This window comes from Bubalus kerabau, chromosome 8 (genome assembly GCF_029407905.1).
Source record: "Bubalus kerabau isolate K-KA32 ecotype Philippines breed swamp buffalo chromosome 8, PCC_UOA_SB_1v2, whole genome shotgun sequence".
Taxonomy (NCBI): domain Eukaryota; kingdom Metazoa; phylum Chordata; class Mammalia; order Artiodactyla; family Bovidae; genus Bubalus; species Bubalus kerabau.
In genome coordinates, this window is record NC_073631.1 from 111,360,108 (window position 1) to 111,381,555 (window position 21,448).

At 41.1% G+C, this 21,448-nt stretch overlaps 1 protein-coding gene across 14 annotated transcripts in view; it reads right to left on the reverse strand.

Moving 5' to 3' along the window:
• TPK1 (thiamin pyrophosphokinase 1) overlaps positions 1 to 21,448 on the reverse strand; it is a 383,151-nt gene that overhangs the window by 136,270 nt on the left and 225,433 nt on the right. For 13 of the 14 annotated variants that reach the window (XM_055591203.1, XM_055591205.1, XM_055591207.1 and 10 more), the window contains one exon: positions 17,499 to 17,645. In XM_055591203.1, the coding sequence (XP_055447178.1) occupies positions 17,499 to 17,645 (147 nt within the window). Of the gene's footprint in view, positions 1 to 16,200; positions 16,642 to 17,498; positions 17,646 to 21,448 lie in introns of those variants that run through there. The other variant, XM_055591209.1, reaches the window with a different exon arrangement.

Here is a 21,448-nt window from a genome sequence, read left to right on the forward strand (position 1 = left end):
TGTGTTCATTCAAAAAGCTATCAATACACATAGAAAAATTACCATACAGAGGTGCATCCAGACAATAGTGTTCTAAGCAGCCATGAATAAAAGAAAGAAGATGATCTCTATTACGGGAAGATAGAGCAGTCTCAAAAATTACCTTTCTTTTCTGCAAGGATCTAGAATATTCTGAAAGAGGGTGGTAGTGATGAAGAGGGTAAAAATGAAAACAAGACATCTGATGATAATTTTTTACGAAGCTTTTGACGAGTGTAATTACTTTAAAATAATAATTAAAAAAGAAAATCTTATAACTACAAATAAACTGTGACAAGTGAACCTAAGAGTTAAATCTATAGCATAACCACAGAAAGAACAAAATTTATGATTTCAAATGACAAATTTTAGACACAATACTCTGGCTGGACTATAATTTAAAGACAAATGGAAAGATCTGCAAAGAAATTTTAAATTTCCTTCAGTAGTTTACTATTTAGTGGTAGTTTAGGTATTATAATTTTGAAACTCATACTATACACTATAGTGTAAAACAAGCATGTTATTTCAGATCAGGAATTTTGAGGGAGGGCAAAAGAAATAAAAATATAATAATGTGATGAGACATCTGCAATTTAATTTCAAATGGTCACCCTACCCTCAATACACCTATTCATAGATAAAGTATACAATGCTTAGAACATTTAAAGTGGTTGGGATGTGCTGCTTATTATACTATTCTTTCAAATTCTCTACATATATGACAATTTTCACAATAAAAAGTTCACAGAGAAGAAAAAAAGCCTATGCAGATGATTCCAGCAGCAGCTCCTAAAGGCAGCACTCTCAGGGCATCCAGTTCCAGTTCAGTCGCTCAGTCGTGTCCGACTCTTTGCGACCCCATGAATCGCAGCACGCTAGGCCTCCCTGTCCATCACCAACTCCCGGAGTTCACTCAAAATCATGTCCATCAAGTCGGTGATGCCATCCAGCCATCTCATCCTCTGTCGTCCCCTTCTCCTCCTGCCCCCCAATCCCTCCCAGCATCAGGGTCTTTTCCAATGAGTCAACTCTTCACATGAGGTGGCCAAAGTACTGGAGTTTCAGCTTTAGCATCAGTCCTTCCAATGAACACCCAGGACTGATCTCCTTTAGAATGGACTGGCTGGATCTCTTCGCAGTCCAAGGGACTCTCAAGAGTCTTCTCCAACACCACAGTTCAAAAGCATCAATTCTTCGGCACTCAGCTTTCTTCACAGTCCAACTCTCACATCCATACATGACCGCTGGAAAAACCATAGTCTTGACTAGATGGACCTTTGCTGGCAAAGCAATGTCTCTGCTTTTCAATATGCTACTCTCAGGGCATAGAAGAGACTTAAACTGGTTACTCTTCCTTCATGCTTTTGGGGCCTCCTCAAGGTTCAGTGCAATTCAGAGAGGAAGCTGGGATTCCGACAAGACAGCAGCTACGAAGCAAAGGGTAAAGGGCTAGGTTTCAGAAAACTCCCTAGACTGTTGTGGATGGATTTTCCACGCACTCGCAATGCTGTTCTATGAAGTTTCCTCATCTGAGAAACAGGAACAATGTCCCTGTCTGCTAACTTCAAAGGGCTGCTGAGAATCAAGTGAGACGATGATGAAGATCCTTTGCAAACTCTAAAAATATTATTTTTTGGTAATTTTCCAGCATTTCCAGTATACACGTTATTTTACAACTCATGCGGGGCTCTTCAGAGTCTTCAGTGATAGTCTAATATTCAGCATGCCTTCGACATTCAGAGCATCCAACCTACTTAACAACATATCAGCAGTGTCTCCATCTGCTTCAGAAGACAACAGGAAATCAGGGGCATCCCCGGTGTTCCATTTTCTGTCAAAGTTTACCATTGTCACTGTCTCTCAGTCTATCGACCATCTTGGTTATGCTCTGCTTTGCTAATTTCCTTCCTGACTCAGATACATTTTGATAAATTTTATTGTTAAGTTATAACGTAGGCATCAAAGTCAAATATTCTAATTCTGATGATGATAAAGTTATAAAGGACTAACAGGAGCTTTTAAAAGACTATATATATGGAATAGTGGTTTTCAGGAAAAAAAAATCCTCCTCCTCCAAAAACCTTCCTCTCAGTCAGATTGGCTTGGAAGAGGTAAGACTCTTGGGGTATGTGTGTGTGTGCATGTATAGTGTGGTAGAGTTGCTAAGTTGCGTCCAACTCTGCAACCCCATGGACTGTAGCCTGCCAGTCTCCTCTGTCCATGGAATTTCCTGGGCACAAACACTGAAGTGGGTTGCCATTTCCTCCTCCAGAGGATCTTCCTGACTCAGGGATCAATTAGATGTGTTATATGTATGTGTGTGTGTGTATGGGAGTGAGATACCTGAGCCAGTCCTTGAAAGAGCATCAACATACCCAGCATGAATGCATAGTTTGAATAAGTACCCTTGAATCCAAGCCCTCCTAGCTTAAGTTTACTTGGATAAATATTCCACTTTTTCTTCAATTTTGATTGCACTGGAACAAATAAGATTAAAATGCTCCCCAACTCAGGGGAAAAAAGAAATCTTAATTGGATGAGAAATCATACAACTCGGCTGGAACTGTATGAAGCTCTTTATACAGAAGCTTTCACTGGTGCCAACCTTCTTCCCGGAGGCTCATTTCATTTCCCTGCTGGTAACACTCAAATCACTTCACAGTTCATTGATACTGCATTGGCAACCCTTTGTTTTCAATCAAAGGAAGATGCTGAAGCAATGCTCAATTGAACTAAGTATACATGACACAGTGTACTTGCGTCCTTGTCACAGAGGACTGGGGAGGGGGGGTAAAGGGAAATATGACACTCAGCATCCAATATTCCATGACTTTCCCCAGAATTGGATTAGGATAAATTATGATGACAGGCCTGAGACAAATGCTGATGCTATCTCTTCTACTGTTTCACCTGCACACAGCACTCTTTCGGATTGCATCAAGACTCCTAACCTGATTCTCTGTCACTCATGGCTGAAAACAAAAGGCCACTGTTCAAATAAGTTTTTAAACAGTTTCCATGGAGACTGAATTTTATATTTCCTCCCTTGCTGCTTTGGAATCACTAAGGGATCACCACTGGTTTTTGCTGATGGGCATCTTTCTATAAATCTCCCTGAATGAAAGACTTTAAGGTCAAAGAACTTGTGCATTGTGTGGGTGAGCGGTGGGCATCAGGGTGGTCATTTCTCACCTTTAGCCTTGAAGCGCCATTGTATTTAGGTTGCTTTAAAATCTACCACCCCTGCCACCGTCCCCCTCATGTATTTGCTCGAGAATTAGCACACCTGCACTTCCCTGGGTGCCCCAGTGGGTGAGAATCTGCCTGCCAACGCAGGACACAGATTCAATCCTTGGTCTGGGAAGATCCCACATGCTGCAGGGCAACTAAGCCCATGAGCCACAACTACGAGGCCCACGATCTAGAGCTCGCAGCTCGAGCTGCAACTACTGCGTCCACGTGCCACAACTACCAAAGCCCACACACCCTAGCGCCAGCGCTCTGCAACAACAGAAGCCATCGCAATCAGAAGTCTGCACACCGCCATCAGGGGCTAGACCCCTGCCTGCTGCAATTAGAGAAAGCTCACGCACAGCAACGAAGACGCAGCACAGTCAAAAGTAAGCAAGCAAGTAAGTAATTCTTTAAATAAAAATAAGAAGAGAGAAGTGCAAACCACAGCCACTAAAAGAAGCTATTGCTCCCCAGGTGAACTTCCAGCAAACTAGGAAGAAAGCATAAGCCAAGAAGGAAATAACTAGACGAAGTCAGAGTCTCTGACTGCCGACCTGGGATGCCCAGGCACCCTGTATTTTTACAAGGGGCGGCACCAATGAACACTCTTGATGATGAGAATAGTACGTGAGATCACCTAAAACTTCTATTTATTTGGATTTGGCTTGGTCGCCTGATGCACAGAACTCACTCATTTGAAAAGACTCTGATTCTGGGAAAGATTGAAGGCAGGAGGAGAAGGGGATGACAGAGAATGAGATGGTTGGATGGCATCACCGACTCAATGCACATGACTTTGAGCAAGCTCCGGGAGTTAGTGATGGATAAAGGGCCTGGTGTGCTACAGTCCATGGGGTCGCAAAGAGTCGGACACGACTGAGGGACTGGACTGAACTGAATCACTAGATGAACTACGTGTGGCTGTTGTTATTTCACCTTTGATTAAAAACAGGCAACTCTGTGTTTTCTAAGGTTTAGAAAATCAGAGAAATTACAACCTAATAAAATTTGCTTTATGGATAAAATACTTGAGGCCCAGTTTCAAAAAATGATTTCAAAAAGTGATGAAAGGAGTCCGGATGAGGAAAGTTCAGAGAGGCTTATTTGGAAATTCTGTGCAAGGCACACAGAATTTGAGTAGGGCTTTGAAAAAAGAGAGTTATTTCAATAGAAAATATTTTGGGGGTAGAGAAAGGAATGACTGTGGTCAGTTTGGAAAACAAGAGTTTTCCAAAGGTCAGTTTCCCTAGGTCATGGAACACTAGAAGAACATGGACCAGAAAGAGGGAGATGTCAAGGTCTGACTCAGAGCTTCACACCGGCGCCCAGACCAAGGTGCCCACGGAAAGAAGGGCCTGGCGGGGCCATGGAGCTGGGCGTAGGCCACGAGGACCTTCTGCTTGCTTTGGAAGAGAATACAGATTTAGAACAGGTCATGACATACTTCACCAGCATTTGGTGAGACAATTAGGGCCCATACATGTATGACCCATCTTACAGAGGTGCAGCATGGCAGCGGCACTCCAGGCTGTCCTGGGAAAGAAAGAAAAACATGGTCCCCAAAACATCCCTGCTCTGGTTTTGAATTGGGAAAATGGGCTCACCAAAGTAATTGTGTAGGCCATCATTAGCTCTGAGGTTAGTCAAAACAATTACAACTGCTTATGAGAGTACAATAAAAAAGGGCAAACAATAATAAAGAGATAGATATTTCTACCTCCTCTCCCATTTAATGTTCAACCATAAAAACTTGGCTTCTACCTACATTTTACCATGAAAACTGCACCTTATCAGTTGCCAAACTCACTATATCATTTCTTTTTTTTTTTTTAATTCTTCACACCCTTACTGATCTCTCCCTGGTCTCTTAAAATTCTAAACCACCTCGGTTTCAGCATCACCACTCTCTTTTAGTTCTATTTCTTTTCCTTGAAGGCATTCCTAGAGTTCTACCATCTGCCATGGCTCTTTTCATTCTATACCTTCCTTCCAGGGGAATGAGTCCGGTTCCAAGTTTTTAATTACCACATATATGTGATGATTCTTATAGTATTACCATCAGGCCATGCCAAATACAAAATTTTCTGTAACCCTTTAAGGCAATTTTACTCATTTCCAAAAAAGACCAAACTCATTTCCAAAGAAAGACCAATCTCTTTATGTTCAAGATCAGCTGACCATCCTCCCATTTTTTCCTGTTCTTCTCATATTCTCTGCTTCAAAGAAAGACGAAACCCAGTTGCCTAATCCTAATCCTAGGCATTGCATTGACTCCTTCCTCTGTGTTCCTGGGAAGACTTTAGAGTTCACATCCCAAGGAACTCTACCATCCTTTCTTCACACCCATGCTTACTTAAGTTTACTTACTCATCATTTCCTTCTTGGATTTCTATATTAGTTGAATGGCCTGTATCTCTACCCTAACCAATTTATCTTTCACATTGCTACCAAGCTATCTAAAATGTTAACCTAATGTTATTTCCCTGATAAAAAAGCTGAATACCTGAACTTGGCCCTCAATATAAAGACCATCTTCCTGAGAATGCAAACAAGCCCCTCATGATCTAGAACATTAATTCTAGCTGCATCTCCTATGGCCTCCAGGATTCAGCATTTTAGAGTTCCCACAAAGATGGCAAGTTCTCTAAGGTTCCTTTGCCTTTTAACATTAAAAGTCGCCCATTCATTCATTATCTGGCCTTGCCCCATCTTAGGTGCAGCACGCAGGATCTTTGATCGTAGTTGTAGCATGTGAAATCTCAGTTGCTACATATGAGATCTAGCTTCCTGACCAGGGATGGAACCCGGGCCCCCTACATTGAGAGCGTGGGGTATTAGCCCCTGGACCACCAGGGAAGTCCCACATTAAATGTCTCCATTCCTTTCTTTGGCTGACTGCTCATCAGCTAGGATCTCCCTGAGACACTGGGCACACTCTCACCATAAGCCCTGGGCCCAATCTGGGTTAAATGTTTTTTCCGTGCTGTCTGCACAGCATCCAGCATTTCCTCATAAGGAGTGTTAATTTTGCTATTTATTCTTCCATCCTTTCCTCTGAAGTCTACATAGCAGAACAGAAGCAGTGCTTTTTACTTCTGCAGATGCACTGCTCACCACCATGTATATCACATCTTTGGTGCTTAAACAATGCTTTTTGTTGAAGCATTCTATGCTGTACATCAGGCTTTCCTGGTAGCTCAGCTGGTAAAGAATCTGCCTGCAATGCAGGAGACACCAATTCAATTCCTGGATCAGGAAGATTCCCTGGAGAAGGGATGGGCTACCCACTCCAGTATTCATGGGTTTACCTGGTGGCTCTGATGGTAAAGAATCCACCTGCAATGCGGGAGACCTGGGTTCGATCCCTGGGTTGGGAAGATCCCCTGGAGGAGGGCATGGCAACCCACTCCAGTATTCTAGCTCCATGGACAGAGGAGCCCAGTGGGCTACAGTCATGGGGTCACAGAGTCGGACATGACTGAGCGACTACAGCATGTGCTGTACATCAACCAAAACAGAATCAGCAGAACAGAAAACAAGCCTAAAAAAATAAATACTTTGTGAGTGTGTGCTTTCACTCTTAAAGAAAGCTAGTTTCATTAAACATGGGTAAAATCACAGAGGGAAAGTTCCTACAGAGATCTAAAGGGGACATTCGGGTGCTTACAAAATGAGAGTTGAACGGCTCTAAAATTTTGTTGTCTTACTGCAAATTAAAATATGATATTTGCAAATACATTCATCTGTATTTGCAAAGCACAAATAGACACAGATGCAGAGAACAGACGTATAAATACTGGAGGCTGGGGGAAAGGAGGATGAACTTGGGACACTGGAATCCATATCTATACACTATTGATCAGAAAGTGAAGAGGAACGAAAAAGCCTCTTGATGAAGGTGAAAGAGGAGAGTGAAAAAGTTGGCTTAAAACTCAACATTCAGAAAATGAAGATCATAGCATCTGGTCCCATCACTTCATGGGAAATAGACGGGAAAACAGTGGAAACAGTGTCAGACTTTATTTTTTGGGCTCCAAAATCACTGCAGATGGTGACTGCAGCCATTAAATTAAAAGATGCTTACTCCTTGGAAGAAAAGTTATGACCAACCTAGACAGTATACTGAAAAGCAGAGACATTACTTTGCCAACAAAGGTCCATCTAGTCAAGGCTATGGTTTTTCCAGTGGTCATGTACGGATGTGAGAGTTGGACTATAAAGAAAGCTTAGTGCTGAAGAATTGATGCTTTTGAACTGTGGTGTTGGAGAAGACTCTTGAGCGTCCCTTGGACTGCAAGGAGATCCAGCCGGTCCATTCTGAAGGAGATCAGCCCTGGGATTTCTTTGGAAGGAATGATGCTAAAGCTGAAACTCCAGTACTTTGGCCACCTCATGCGAAGAGTTGACTCATTGGAAAAGAGCTCTGATGCTGGGAGGGATTGGGGGCAGGAGGAGAAGGGGACGACAGAGGATGAGATGGCTGGATGGCATCACTGACTCGATGGACGTGAGTCTGAGTGAACTCCGGGAGTTGGTGATGGACAGGGAGGCCTGGGGTGCTGCTATTCATGGGGTCACAAAGAGTCGGACACGACTGAGCGACTGAACTGAACTGAACACTATTGATCCTATGCATAAAATACATAATTAATGATAGCTTACAGTATAGCCCAAGGAACTCTACTCAATGCTCTGCAGTGACCTAAACAGAAAGAAAATCTGAAAAAGAGGAGATATGTGCATACAGTATAGCTGATTCACTTTGCTGGACAGCAGAAACTGATACAACATTGCAAAGCAGCTATATTCCAATAAAAATTAACAATAAAAAAGACATGGTTAAAAAAATAATACTAGTTAGTACACTGTTGAACAACAGGAAAGGTTTTGTTTTATGTTTCTTAAGTGCATATAGTGGAGGAGGAGGAAAAGCACACAGCAGGCAGGGGGAGGAGTGTAGAAACATTTTGCTAGGAAGCTGGGCAAGGTCTGAAGTGAGGGAAGGAAGCGGGTGCTTACAGCAGCTGTGTGTCTGGGGGCAGTCCCTGTGGGAAAGAATCTGCTGCCCTGGCATATGGAGCAGACAAGCCAAAGAAAAAGCACAAGCAAAGCGATGAGACACTCTGATGAGTGTCTAGGTCGGACACAGGACTTGCCAGAGAAGGAAGCTTGGCTGGGCACAGGACGGAGGAAGGAAGCGGGGTTAGTGGTTTGCCTTGTGGAAGAAGAAAGGGAGATCGGGCGAGCTCTGTGTGACAGGTCATTTACAGACATGAAATGCCCTCGTGGTCCTTTGTTAGATATCGCTGCATGAAATCTACTTCATTTGCAGCATAAATTTCCTCTCAAAGAAATGCTATGCATAACCCTGGGCAAATCATTTTACCTGTAAGTCCCTGCCATTGCTCATCTATAAAACGACCTCTAAGGCTTCATACTATTTACACTAATATTGAATGGCTGTATGCTTCAGGATAAATTATACAAAAGATTCTAAGATGCCAAGCCACAACAAAAATTGAGAAGATATAGGAGGAGAATGAAATAATTTTAAAGAAAGGAATTGTAAGTGGATAATAAATAATGAAAAGATTATCAGTGCTGTCTATAGGGTCTAATCACTCTGAGAATCACTTCTCTGAGTTATCACTGATGAGAGGGAGCTGGATGTGTGGACAGACAGACCCAAACCCTCAGCTCTCTGCAGAAACCATCATGTATACCAAATTTACATCATGAATACTCAGCTTTTCTCTATCAGACTACTAACATTTTTCTATCATATTCATTACCAATATTACAAATGTATAATGGAGAAGGTATCAGGACTTTATACAGTAAATAATAGATCTAGTGAGATGAAACAAAAAAAAAACAGTAAGAAACATGACTATGATCATAAGGAATTAATATTTACAACATATTTAGAGGTTTGTTCAACTGAGTTAAAAACTGACAGCATCCATTCTGTGACCATTCTCTTGTACATCAGATACTAGAATCCTAAATAGGAATCACCAAACGAGGTTTAGGATAATGCAAAAGGCATGCCTTATTAACTCTCGGACATCTCATTTCTTGGTCATAAATCCTATTAACTTGTATTACCAACTGCCATAAAACTTGGAGATAAAAGATAATTTATGCTCAGTGTACAGAAGCTAATGTTTCTGGACTTCTGAGAAGCACAGGACCAGAAAATGAGAAAGTGTGTATGTGAAATCAGCAGCTACTCACACTGCATGGTGAGTGTGACAAACACGCTCTCAGCATCTGGCTGGCTTCACGAGCAACACAGCCTAACCCGTCACTGACATCAGTGGGGTTTCATGGCTAAAATGTCTCTCACCAATTTTATAAAATCTGTTCATAAAAGGGCATGATGTTTTGTTCACAACACCTTTTTGTTTGGAAGTAAAAGAGGGATACTTGCTCTTCAGGGAGGAGTGATTAGGCATTCAGTTTTTAATTTGCTACTCTAAAATGGCAGTTTGCACATCTCTTCAAGCAACCGCTACCTACTGTGCTTTTCATTCATAATGACATCTGACCCCACAGCAAGTGAAACATGCCAAAATACTACCAAAAAGACATTATCTACTAAAAGTCAACCTGCTAAAAACTTCCACTTTTCCAAATTTATATAGACCTGGAACTACACTATTGTCTCCTCGTTTTAAAATCCAATTTATAATTAACAAAAACAAGTCAGAGGAAGGCGGCTGAAAAGAGAATTAGATGAAAGATTTTAGGCTGCAACAATCTACACAACTTTAAGCGAATGCGCTCAAGACATACAGGCCGGTGACAAATGACTAATATACCTTTAATGAACGAAAGATGATGGTTTATTTATACAGCAGTCTCACTGGAGTCCTGTATGTAGACTCTCCGAAAGAAACACAGAACATTACAGAAACACTAAGATGAACTGAAGGTAGGGAGGCTTTTTCCGAAAAATCAGGAGAAGCACATTTTAGTTCCATGGCCCAGGGGTATCCCAGGTACTTGAACAACATTACGGAGCAGACACAGCACTAAAGCATTTTTATCAGCCAAAGACAACGTCTCATTCCTCCTGCTATTAGCTTCAATTTCACACAATGTAGAATCATAGAAACAATTCTAGAAGATGCTGTCCTCAAAAACAATACTCAAATGATAACTAACATTTATATAGAATTTTTAGTTCAGTTCAGTCGCTCAGTTGTATCTGACTCTTTGTGACCCCATGGACTGCAGCACCCCAGGCCTCCCTGTCCATCACCAACTCCCAGAGTTTACTCAAACTTATGTCCATTGAGTTGGTGATGCCATCCAACCATCTCATCCTCTGTCATACCCTTCTCCTCCTGCCTTCTATCTTTCCCAGCATCAGGGTCTTTTCAAATGAGTAGTCAGCTCTTCACATTCAGGTAGCCAAAGTACTGGAGTTTCAGCTTCAACATCAGTCCTTCCATTGAATATTTAGGACTGATTTCCTTTAGGATGGACTGGTTGGATCTCCTTGCAGTCCAAGGGACTCTCAAGAGTCTTCTCCAACATCACAGTTCAAAAAGATCAATTTTTCAGTGCTCAGCTTTCTTCATAGTCCAACTCTCACATCCATACATGACCACTGGAAAAACCAGAGCCTTGAGTAGATGGACCTTTGTTGGCAAAGTAATGTCTCTGCATTTTAAAATGCTGCCTAGGTTGGTCATAACATTCCTTCCAAGGAGTAAGCATCATTTAATTTCAGAAACAATACTCAAATGATAATTAACATTTATATTGAATTTTAGCACTTTTTATATATGTTAGTGGTTTGATGATAATCTCATTTAATCTGCTTAAATGGACAAAGTTTTTTTTTGTAGGTAGATTTTGTTATAATTGAGGAAAACACATAGTATTATTTTTGTTTAATTTCAGGGTGTAGCCACAAGGAGGGATATACCCTTAAAGTGCAACCAAGATTAATCTTATTTGAAAAGAATGTTGTAGAGAACACACACACACACACACACACACACACACACACACACACATACGACAGATAATGTGCAATCTGTGCACTGTGGCTTGTGTAAAGAATGTCATTTCCATCTTAGCCCATTAATCCCATGAAGGAGGAAATGTAGTGGAACGACTGTGGAGTCAAAACACTGCTGTGTGACCGTATGACCTGTCCTGTTTTCCTCCCCCCAGGATTGTTATGAAGCTCAAATAGATGTTTTTTATAAAAGTCCCCAAATGAGCTTTCTCAAGATCAGCTATCTGATGACTTTCAATTAAAAACTACATTTAAAACACTTTGAAACTATTCTTTATTTGTCACTGAAGCATACCAGATTGATTTCTTCAGTCTAGTTCCAAAATATTTGCAAATGGTTTCAATTTATGTTTATGGTGTGCCCATCCTGACCATGATTACAATAAGCCCTATTAACCAGGAACAGCATCCCACAGACACCCATCCTCAACATGCACACTACCGAATACAGACGTGTGCTTTACCATACGTGCAACATACAACACGGAGATGTGTGAAAACACATATTACACAGTCATTTTAGCTCCAATGGTACACATCCCATTTCTAGGATGTAGGTTGAATCTCTGCAATAATTTTCATATAGCTTTTAACAGATTTTTGGTATTAATCACATTTCATAAGTATACCATTAAAACTGCTTACAAATATGGTAGAGTGTGTAAGATTGATTGGTATCTTAAGCCCTCAAACACACTCATTTTGGGTTTTGCAGTTGTCCTAGAAGCTGACTGACAACTCTGTCATACAGAGTGAAGTCAGTCAGAAAATCACGTAAGGTATGTTAATGCTTATGGATGGAATCTGAAAAAGTGGTACAGATTATATTATTTACAAAACAGAAAGAGAGACACAGACATAGAGGGGGAGAAAGTATGGATACCAAGGAGGGATGATGGGGAGGGGTGGGATGAATTGGGAGACTGGGGTTGACATATATACATTACTGATACTATGTATAGGTAACTAATGAGAACCTACCACATAGCACACCTCTACTCAGTGCTCTGCTGCTGCTAAGTTGTGTCCAACTCTTTGCGACCCAATGGACTGTAGCCCGGCAGGCTCCTCTGTCCATGGGATTCTCCAGGCAACAATACTGGAGTGGGTTGCCGTGCCCTCCTCCTCAGTGCTCTATGGTGACTAAATGGCGAGGGAAGCCAAAACTGGGGGGATATGTGTATACATACAGCTGTACAGTAGAAACTAACACAGCACTGTAAAGCAACTGTACTCCAATACAAACACAAGTGACTGAGAAGCAGGGACCTGGGAAGTGTCTCCGGTCGGCCCTGCCAAGCCCCCAGAACAAAGTCTGTGCTAAACATTCTCATTGCTCCATGTGATGGAGGGTGTGGTCTTGGATGAGCTTTCCAATTCACACTATGCAATCATTACTTGCTTGCTAAGTCACTTCAGTCGTGTCCGACTCTGTGCAACCTCACAGATGGCAGCCCACCAGGCCTCACTGTCCCTGGGATTCTCCAGGCAAGAACACTGGAGTGGGTTGCCATTTCCTCCTCCAATGCATGAAAGTGAAAAGTGAAAGTGAAGTCGCCCAGTCGTGTCCGACTCTTAGCAACCCTATGGACTGCAGCCTACCAGGCTCCTCCATCTATGGGATTTTCCAGGCAAGAATACTGGAATGGGTTGCCATTGCCTTCTCCTATTATTTGCTTAGAATAAGGTAATTTTCTAGTTGTCTCATTAAGACAAAAACAAACAGACCAGAGATTCTAGAGGGCCTGATGGCTTAGATAGTAAAGAATCTGCCTTCAGTGCAGGAGACCCAGGTTCCATCCCTGGATGCAAAAGATCCCCTGGAGAAAGGAACGGCAACCCACTCCAGTAATCTTGCCTGGAGAATTCCATGGACGGAGGAGCCTGGAGGGCTACAGTCCATGGACGCACAAAGACTGAGTGACTAACACACTCATGGTGTGTGTAGGCACACCCATCACGATCACTGTTTGGGGACCTGGGGATTTTCTTCTTTAATGAGTAAACTTTGAGTCATACTACAAATGACAAGAAAAGATGATTACATTACTATACATTTTGTGTAGGGTCCCGATCCCAGACTTTCTCTCCCAACTTCAGCTTCTGGCCCCTGACAGAGACTATGCCCTCTGCTCAGTCCTCTCTCCAGCCCATGGCTTCCTCTCTTAGACCACCTCACACCGGGCTGGGGCAGTGTAACTGCGTTCCCACCAAAGGCAACGCAAGCCACTGCCAGGCCTGGCCTTTAAAAACATGTGGTATCTGGTGGTCCAGGGGTTGAGACTTTGCACTTCCAAAGCAAGGGGCGTGGGTTCGATCCCTGGTTGGGGAAGTAAGATTACACATGCCACACAGCCAAAAAATAAATACATTTATAAAAATTTTAAAGAAGAAAACATGCAGTGCCACTCCTTATAGTTATCTTTTTTCCCCTGCTGCCTCCATGTGTCCCAACTGGCTCAGATACGAAGTAGACCATACTGCCCAAACCACAGCAGATTCTCCATGAATGAGAAAAAAAAAAAAAAAATTAAGCTTAATCTCAGTTAAGCCTCTGAGATTTGGGGGTTAATTATCACTGCAACATACCCAGGGTAGATTAGTACCCTGGCCAATTGAGAACAACAAAAAGCTAGGAAAAAAAAAAAGTGGGGGGGAATCTTTGAAAATGCATCAAACATTTCCCCTCCTCACCCCAAAGAATACTCAAAACCCCCAATCTAGGTTTTGATTGAAAAGGAACACCAAATCTTTCACCTTACATGCATTTGATTTTTTTTTTTTTAACCAAATCATGAACCTGCACGTCAATTTCTTCAGCCTCCGAGTCTGGAAGGTCATCAGGAGAGTGAGCTTGAGCAAGGCAGGAGTGTAAAGGAGACTGCACTGCTTAAGCAGACACTCACAGAGCAAAGATGAAGAGAAAGAACACTCCCACGGGAATGCTAGGAAAACTGATGACCAAATTCGGGATGAGAAGAGGAACAAGTCTTCCTGGGGCATCTGTAATCAGAAGTCAAACTCCCAGCAGAATTAGCTTCAAAATATATACCACCTAGATGGTCTCCCAAAAATCTCAAACAAAAGGTCTTAAGTTTTTAGTGTCTATAAATAACTGGGCTAGAAATCCACTCCAGAGTCTTCTTGGACTCACTTTTAACTCCTATTTCAAGTAATTCCCACGGGGAAAGTTCTCAGAAATACAAGGTCACAGAGAAAAATCACAAAATACAGAATGAAATCAAGGTTACAAAATATAAAGGGAAAAAAGAACAGAAAAGACAGCTAACTTATAAAGACTGCGGATATCAGAATTATTCTGGACTATAAAGAAAGTACAACAATTACATTTTAAGAGTTTTTAAAATGTGAGTAAGGGGAAAGTATGTAAGAGAGATGAATCATGACAGGAATTTAAAAGCCTTTGCTACGAAAAGGATAAGTTTAGTAGCAAAATAGAACAGCTAAAGCAGAAGACTGAAGTGGTTTGCAGAGGTTATGAGGAACTTCAGAATGCAGCTCAGAGAAACTAAGAAAATATGAAGGAAGTTCTAAGATATATGTGATGCAATTAGAGGATCATGTGTGTGTGTGTGTGTGTGTGTGTATATACATATATATATATGTATATGTATATATGTATACATATATGTACACACACATATATACTCAATTGGAGTTGAAGAAGAACAAAGAAAGAGAATGTGATGGGACAATACCTGAAAACATAATGGCTGTGAGTTTTCCAAACTGAGGACAGACAGCAACCTATAGACAGAGAATTAATTCTAAGAAATCCCAAGCTGAATACATTTTAGGAAGTCCGTATTTATACAATAAAGGTACATAACACCACAGACAACATAAAGATCTTAAGAGCAGAAGTCATTTTTAGACATGGCTTTTGCTATCAGTCCAGTACTTTGGCCACCTCATGAGAAGAGTTGACTCATTGGAAAAGACTCCGATGCTGGGAGGGATTGGGGGCAGGAGGAGAAGGGGACGACAGAGGACGAGATGGCTGGATGGCATCACTGACTCGATGGACATAAGTCTGAGTGAACTCTGGGAGATGGTGATGGACAGGGAGGCCTAGTGTGTTGCGATTCATGGGGTCGCAAAGAGTCGGACACGACTGAGCGACTGAACTAACTAACTAACTAACTTTGCTATCAGTTAGTTAGTTAGTTAGTGTCGGCACTTCAGAAGTGTCGGGAAATTTTAAGTATTTAACAAACACCTAATTAGAAATCTAAGAAGCATATCTGTGCATGTCAGACTGCTAACTGAACTATTTTAATGACTTTGCCATAGCTTATGGCAAAAAAAAAATTCACACTCTAGTATATATCATTCAAGGCTTTTCACAGTCAGGATCTAAATGAGTCTTCTGGACCTCAGAGTCTTCTGAGTCTGATATTTAGGTATTTTCCATACGGCTGCTCAGTATTACCTGTAGATCCCACAACGTACCCTGCAGCTCTTTCTTTCTGAGTGGCTCCTTCTAACTGGAATGACTTTCCCATCATTTCCCATAACAGAGACTACTCATCCTTCAAGGGTCTGTTGAAACATAAGCTCAACAGAATGCATGTTCCATGAAAGCAAGGGTTTTGCTATTGCTGGCTGCTGTATCCTCGGGAAAGCACCTGACACACAGCAGGTACTCAGTAAATATTTGTTGAGTTAATTAATTGAATAAAATGTGAATGCCTCTGTAAGCATTTCCTTGCCACACCCATGACCAAATTATATAATCTTTCATCATCTTTATGTCCTAAACTTTCAATCTAGCTTTATGTTTGTGTTTAATAAATGTCTCCTTCACTGGACATGTACTACAGATCTTTAGAACTATAGTTCTTTTTTTTTTTTCTTATTTATTTATTTTATTACTCAGCCATTAACAATAATTCATTTGAATCAGTTCTAACGAGGTGGATGAAACTGGAGCCTATTATACAGAGTGAAGTAAGCCAGAAAGAAAAACACCAATACACTATACTAACACATATACATGGAATTTAGAAAGATGGTAACGACAACCCTGTATGCGAGACAGCACAAGAGACACAGATGTATAGAACAGCCTATTGGACTCCTGTGGGAGAGGAGGGGGGGATGATTTGGGAGAATGGCATTAAAACATGTACAATATCATATAAGAAACGAATCGCCAGTCCAGGTTCGATGCAGGATACAGAACTATAGTTCTAAAGCACCTATGTTACTATTTCTGCTTACTCTTCAATTACCCAGCAGTGTAACAGGTAGGCAGCAGGCACTCCATAGCTGTTTGCTGACCAAACAAATGGACAGCATGATGTTTGAAAACTGAATTCTTCAACTTCCTTTTCACATCTCACAGAAAGTGTTCCAGAAAGCAACAAAGCCAGGCAGTGCAAAAAAAAAAAACAACAAAAAAACACACAAGTGGCTGAACAATGGTGAACATGCATTATAACTTGCCATATTAACCAAACAACAATTTTTAGGTAATGACAAGCTACAGATGGTGAACAGCAGATGGAGTGGGAGCAAAGCTATATGTAGCACACTACAATGAGAGGCAAAAAAGAAAAAAACTGTCCACTGTTTTAAAAAAAATGTTACCAAGCTATCATTTTTCAAACTGAAATACACCCATCAACCTCATAAAACGTGTTTATATAATAAGAATTCTATTCTAAGCACTACATTGATAGAAAATTCCCTTGCTGTTTATCATGGGAAATGAATGACATCATCCTGAAAGTGAAATTAACAAGCAAGCAACTTATGAACAGTAAAAGCTGAAGACTTTAAGTACTTCACAAAATCAAATACAGTTTCCAATTACAACAACACTGAAAATATCTGAGAATTCCGTTTGAAATATCTGCCAAGCTTTGTGCTTCCTCTGCTGAGATTTTTCTCAAGTGACACTCATATGCAGCTGCTCAAAATGCAAAAATGCTAAATTTAATTCTTAATCAACTTAATTGAAAACCTTATTTTCTTTCTTTGATTTTTTTTTCTAAGTACAACAAAATGAAAGCTTTACAGCTTCTTTTCCACCTATTTCCCCTTCAGTGACCAGAGGCAGTCAAACTTGTCAACTTCACTCAGTTGAAACACATAAACTGGGCAGATGCTTTCGCCTTATCTACAAAAATCTTACAGGTTTTGTAGAAGCAAAGTGCAGACAGTCTATTTAATCCTCACTTACCGGTTGGAGCAGGTAGATGAGAGATTCCTCTTGGATTATTATAACTGGCAAAGAAGTTATTTGAGGCGCTTGGAACAAAGTGCTCACAGATGCCATGATCTGGTCAAAGCGTCCAGCAAGTCCTCCCAAGGTCACAATCATATCTACCTGAGAAACCACATGAAAATCAGCAGTCACATATTTAAGGAATTTAAAATGATTAAATAGCATTGAATACTTCCATAGAGCTTTCTGTGTTGTTCAGATGAAGGAATTAACTCCCATGATTGGTTACGTAGCAGTCAGCTTCTGAGAGCAACATTTTTGGTACCAATTGTTAAGTTTTTCCCATTTGCCTATTCAGCTGGAAAACTAACCAACTCTTCCTTTAAAACTCAGCTCCATGTTTCTTCCACGTGGAAGTCTTCCCAAATCTACAGCTGGTGCTGCTTCTATCTACCACATAGCATCCCTGTGGCCACATTGAAGACACATAGCACCCAACAGTGAGGGAGCCTGTTTTACAGGTCTGAGGTCTGTCATTGCCCCCCGCCACAATCCAAGTATGTTAAAGACCTGAACTGTCTTCACCGAACCTAGCAAGTTGCCTAAATTCTCTGTACCACATTTTTCTGTTTGCATGGAAAAACTGGCTAACAATGGCCAAATGATAGGGTTGTTCTGGGGATTAAATGAGGACACTAAATGGGTTAATAAGTGCAAAGACTTAAAACATGTTCATAACACAGTGATTGCTTAAAACATGTCAGCTGCTCTTCCACTGTATTGTTTTTGGTATTATTACACTTATATTATTATTAATATGTTTATTATTGTTACATGTCATTTGATATGCATTTTTTTCACTTAACACTTTAAAGAAAGCATTTCCTATCATTACAGTGTAGTTTATTTAAACATTTCCCTACTGTTGATAACACATTTCCATGATATTTATATATAAAATTACTGTGATACTTTCCTAACTTATAAGAACAAAGATTGAAGAATGGCCACGGAGCAGTGGAAGGGTGTGGGGTCACAGTCTCCTTTGGCCAAAGCTCTTAAGGAGAATGAAAGAGAGGTGTTGCCTGGTCTCTTTCCTTTGGTTAGTCAGCCTGATCTTCTCATGTATCAGCAGAGTCAAAGCTGCTATACTGATCATGAAAAAGGAAAAGCTGGAGAGCTTAATCAGAATATTATAAGTAAGAAGTAGAGTATTTCCTGCCATATCAGTAAACAAGAATGTCACAGTCATCAGGGATTCCTCCGAATACGAATCCCTGAGCCTGAGAGGCACTCAGGAAGGAGAACAGTACCTGTTCAATCTGGCAGCCTCCAGGCTGCAGCCACTCCCTATGGTGAGCACTGAGGAACTCAGGGTGTGATCAATGACCAACGCAGTATCCTGGCCTCAGAGAGCTGAGAGGCATATGGGAGGAATGAGTTCAGGGAGCCCCGACTCTTGCATCTTCCCATGCACAGAAAAGTGCTAAAGTCCTTAACTTAGGCTATCTGTTGCTGTTGTTAGCTGCTCAGTTTTGTCTGACTTTTTGCAACCCATGGACTATAGCCCACCAGACTCCTAGATCCATGGGATTTTCCAGACAAGAATACTGGACTGGGTTGCCATTTCCTTCTCCAGGGGATCTTCCCGATGCAGCCCAGATCTCCCACACTGCAGGCAGGTTCTTTATTGTCTGAGCCACTCGGTTTTCTTTAATTAGTTTTTTAACTTTTTAAATTTAATTAAATTTTCTTTAATTAACCTTTTGGTATTCAGACTACCTGCCCTTTGCTGAAAAACTATATAACCTGGCTCCTCCCCTCCTCAGAGCAGTTCTCTCAGAGCCACTTGAGATGCTGTCTCCTGGGCTTGAAGTCCTAAAAATTCCCACCAGATAAAACATAACTCTCAACTTTAAGGTTGCGACTATTTTTTAGGTTGACACAAGAAAACTTTACATGTAATAAGAACTGACAGTTATACTACTCACTCTACATGAAGTAAAGTAGAACTTATTTAAAGATAGGAACTATTTGGCTATTAGTTTTTAAATAGTACATTTTAAAAGCTCAAATAACATGTGCCTTGAAGAAATCATGATTTTAGGAGAATAGCATGACACCCCTGCACCGGTACAACCTGTTCAGTTTCTGGAGGAACAGTAAGTGGCATAAGTCGCCATAAAGCCAAAGGCTGTGCAGCTCACAGGCTGTGACCCTGGTCCTACTCATAGTGCCTAACACATGCAAGACACTCAAGTGTTTGATGAATGAATAAGTGAAGACACCACAAGAAAGGACCAGTCAGCCAAAGGAAGAACTAGATTAACTACCATAATATGAGAATATATACATCAAAAGGGGGATTCATAACAACACAATAGTAAACTACACAGAAGAATCACAAGGTTGGGAATGAGTTTCCTATTTTTGACCTTTTCAGAGTGTAGGGAGAATATAAATTTTGATTTTGAATATGATAGTTTGTGTCAAAACTATAGTATTTTAAGACAAGTATACCACACATCTAGAAGATCCAATTTTTTTTTTGGAGATCTTTCTGGAACTCTGAGAATTAGATTTGAGGCAGAGGAAGACCATGCACTCTAGGAAGGCATGTATTACTCCTAATACACAGGCGACGATTAAGACATCTTAGTCTTCAGAAGAAAGGGGTGACCTATAAGCTTTTGGGGTGTAAAGTCAGGTAATGGCTTTTAGCAGCGCTTGGAAAATCTTATTAGTAACACTCCAGACCAGAGAGGAAGGGCTCAGAAATTATATAGGAACTCAGAAGAATCAAAGAGAATTTGCCTTAAACTGAAAAGACAATATAAGAAAGAAACCAGTCCATCCTAAAGGCAATCACCCTGAATATTCACTAGAAGGACTGATGCTAAAGCTCCAATACTTTGGCCACCTGATATGATGAGCCAATTCATTGGAAAAGAAACTGATGCTGGGAAAGATTGAGGGCCGGAGGTAAAGGGGGCGACAGAGGATGAGATGGTTGGATGGCATCACCGACTCAATGGATATAAGTTTGAGCAAATTCCAGGGGATAGTAAAGGACAGGGAAGCCTGGTGTGCTATAGTCCATGGGTTTGCAAAGAGTCAGACATGACTGAGCAACTGAACAGCAATGGAAGATACAGTAGAGAAAGTTCTAAGGCTCTAGTAAAAAGCACACGGCACAGTCCTATCTACATAATCCTAAATTCACAGCAGAACAAATACCTGATGCTAAAATAGTTTATTCACTATGCACATTCTGAAATCCCTTATTTTAGGTTCTCAATTTTTCATTACTATACTCCAAGCCTTGAGGGATCCCATAACCTTTGAGGCTGAAATTTAATCCCCATCTTCCACACTGGCGTATCATGATGAATAAGCAGTATCTGTAAATCAGTCACTGAATTTTTCAGAATAAAGAAGCAGCAAGATTACTTCTCATCACTACTCATTTTCTCTACAGGAAGTATTTAGCAAGACTGATTATAAAAACATTAGAGGATCAACGTAAGCTGCAGGGGGCGTGAGGAGCCAGCCAGGAGCTGTTTCTGTAGTTGTCTAGCTCTGGCTGGAAATAGGACATCCAAAGAGATAGAAGAAAGAAGGCAGACACCAACCCTGTATATTTACATAGGGCTTCCCTGGTGGCTCAGATAGTAAAGAATCTGTATGTCATGCAGGAGACCTGGGTTTGATCCCTGGGTCAGAACGATACCCTGGAGATGGGAATGGCAATCCACTCCAGTATCCTGCCTGGAGAATTCCATGGACACAGGAGCCTGGCAGGCTACAGTCCACGGGGTCCCAAAAAGTCAGACATGCCTGAGTGATTAATACTTTCACTTCACTTTACAAGCCTAGATGCCTGCCTTTAGGACAACAATGCCACTGGGAAGGACTTTTCAGGCTAAAGTAGGCTGTTTACAGCCGGCCAGGACACCTTTTCTATG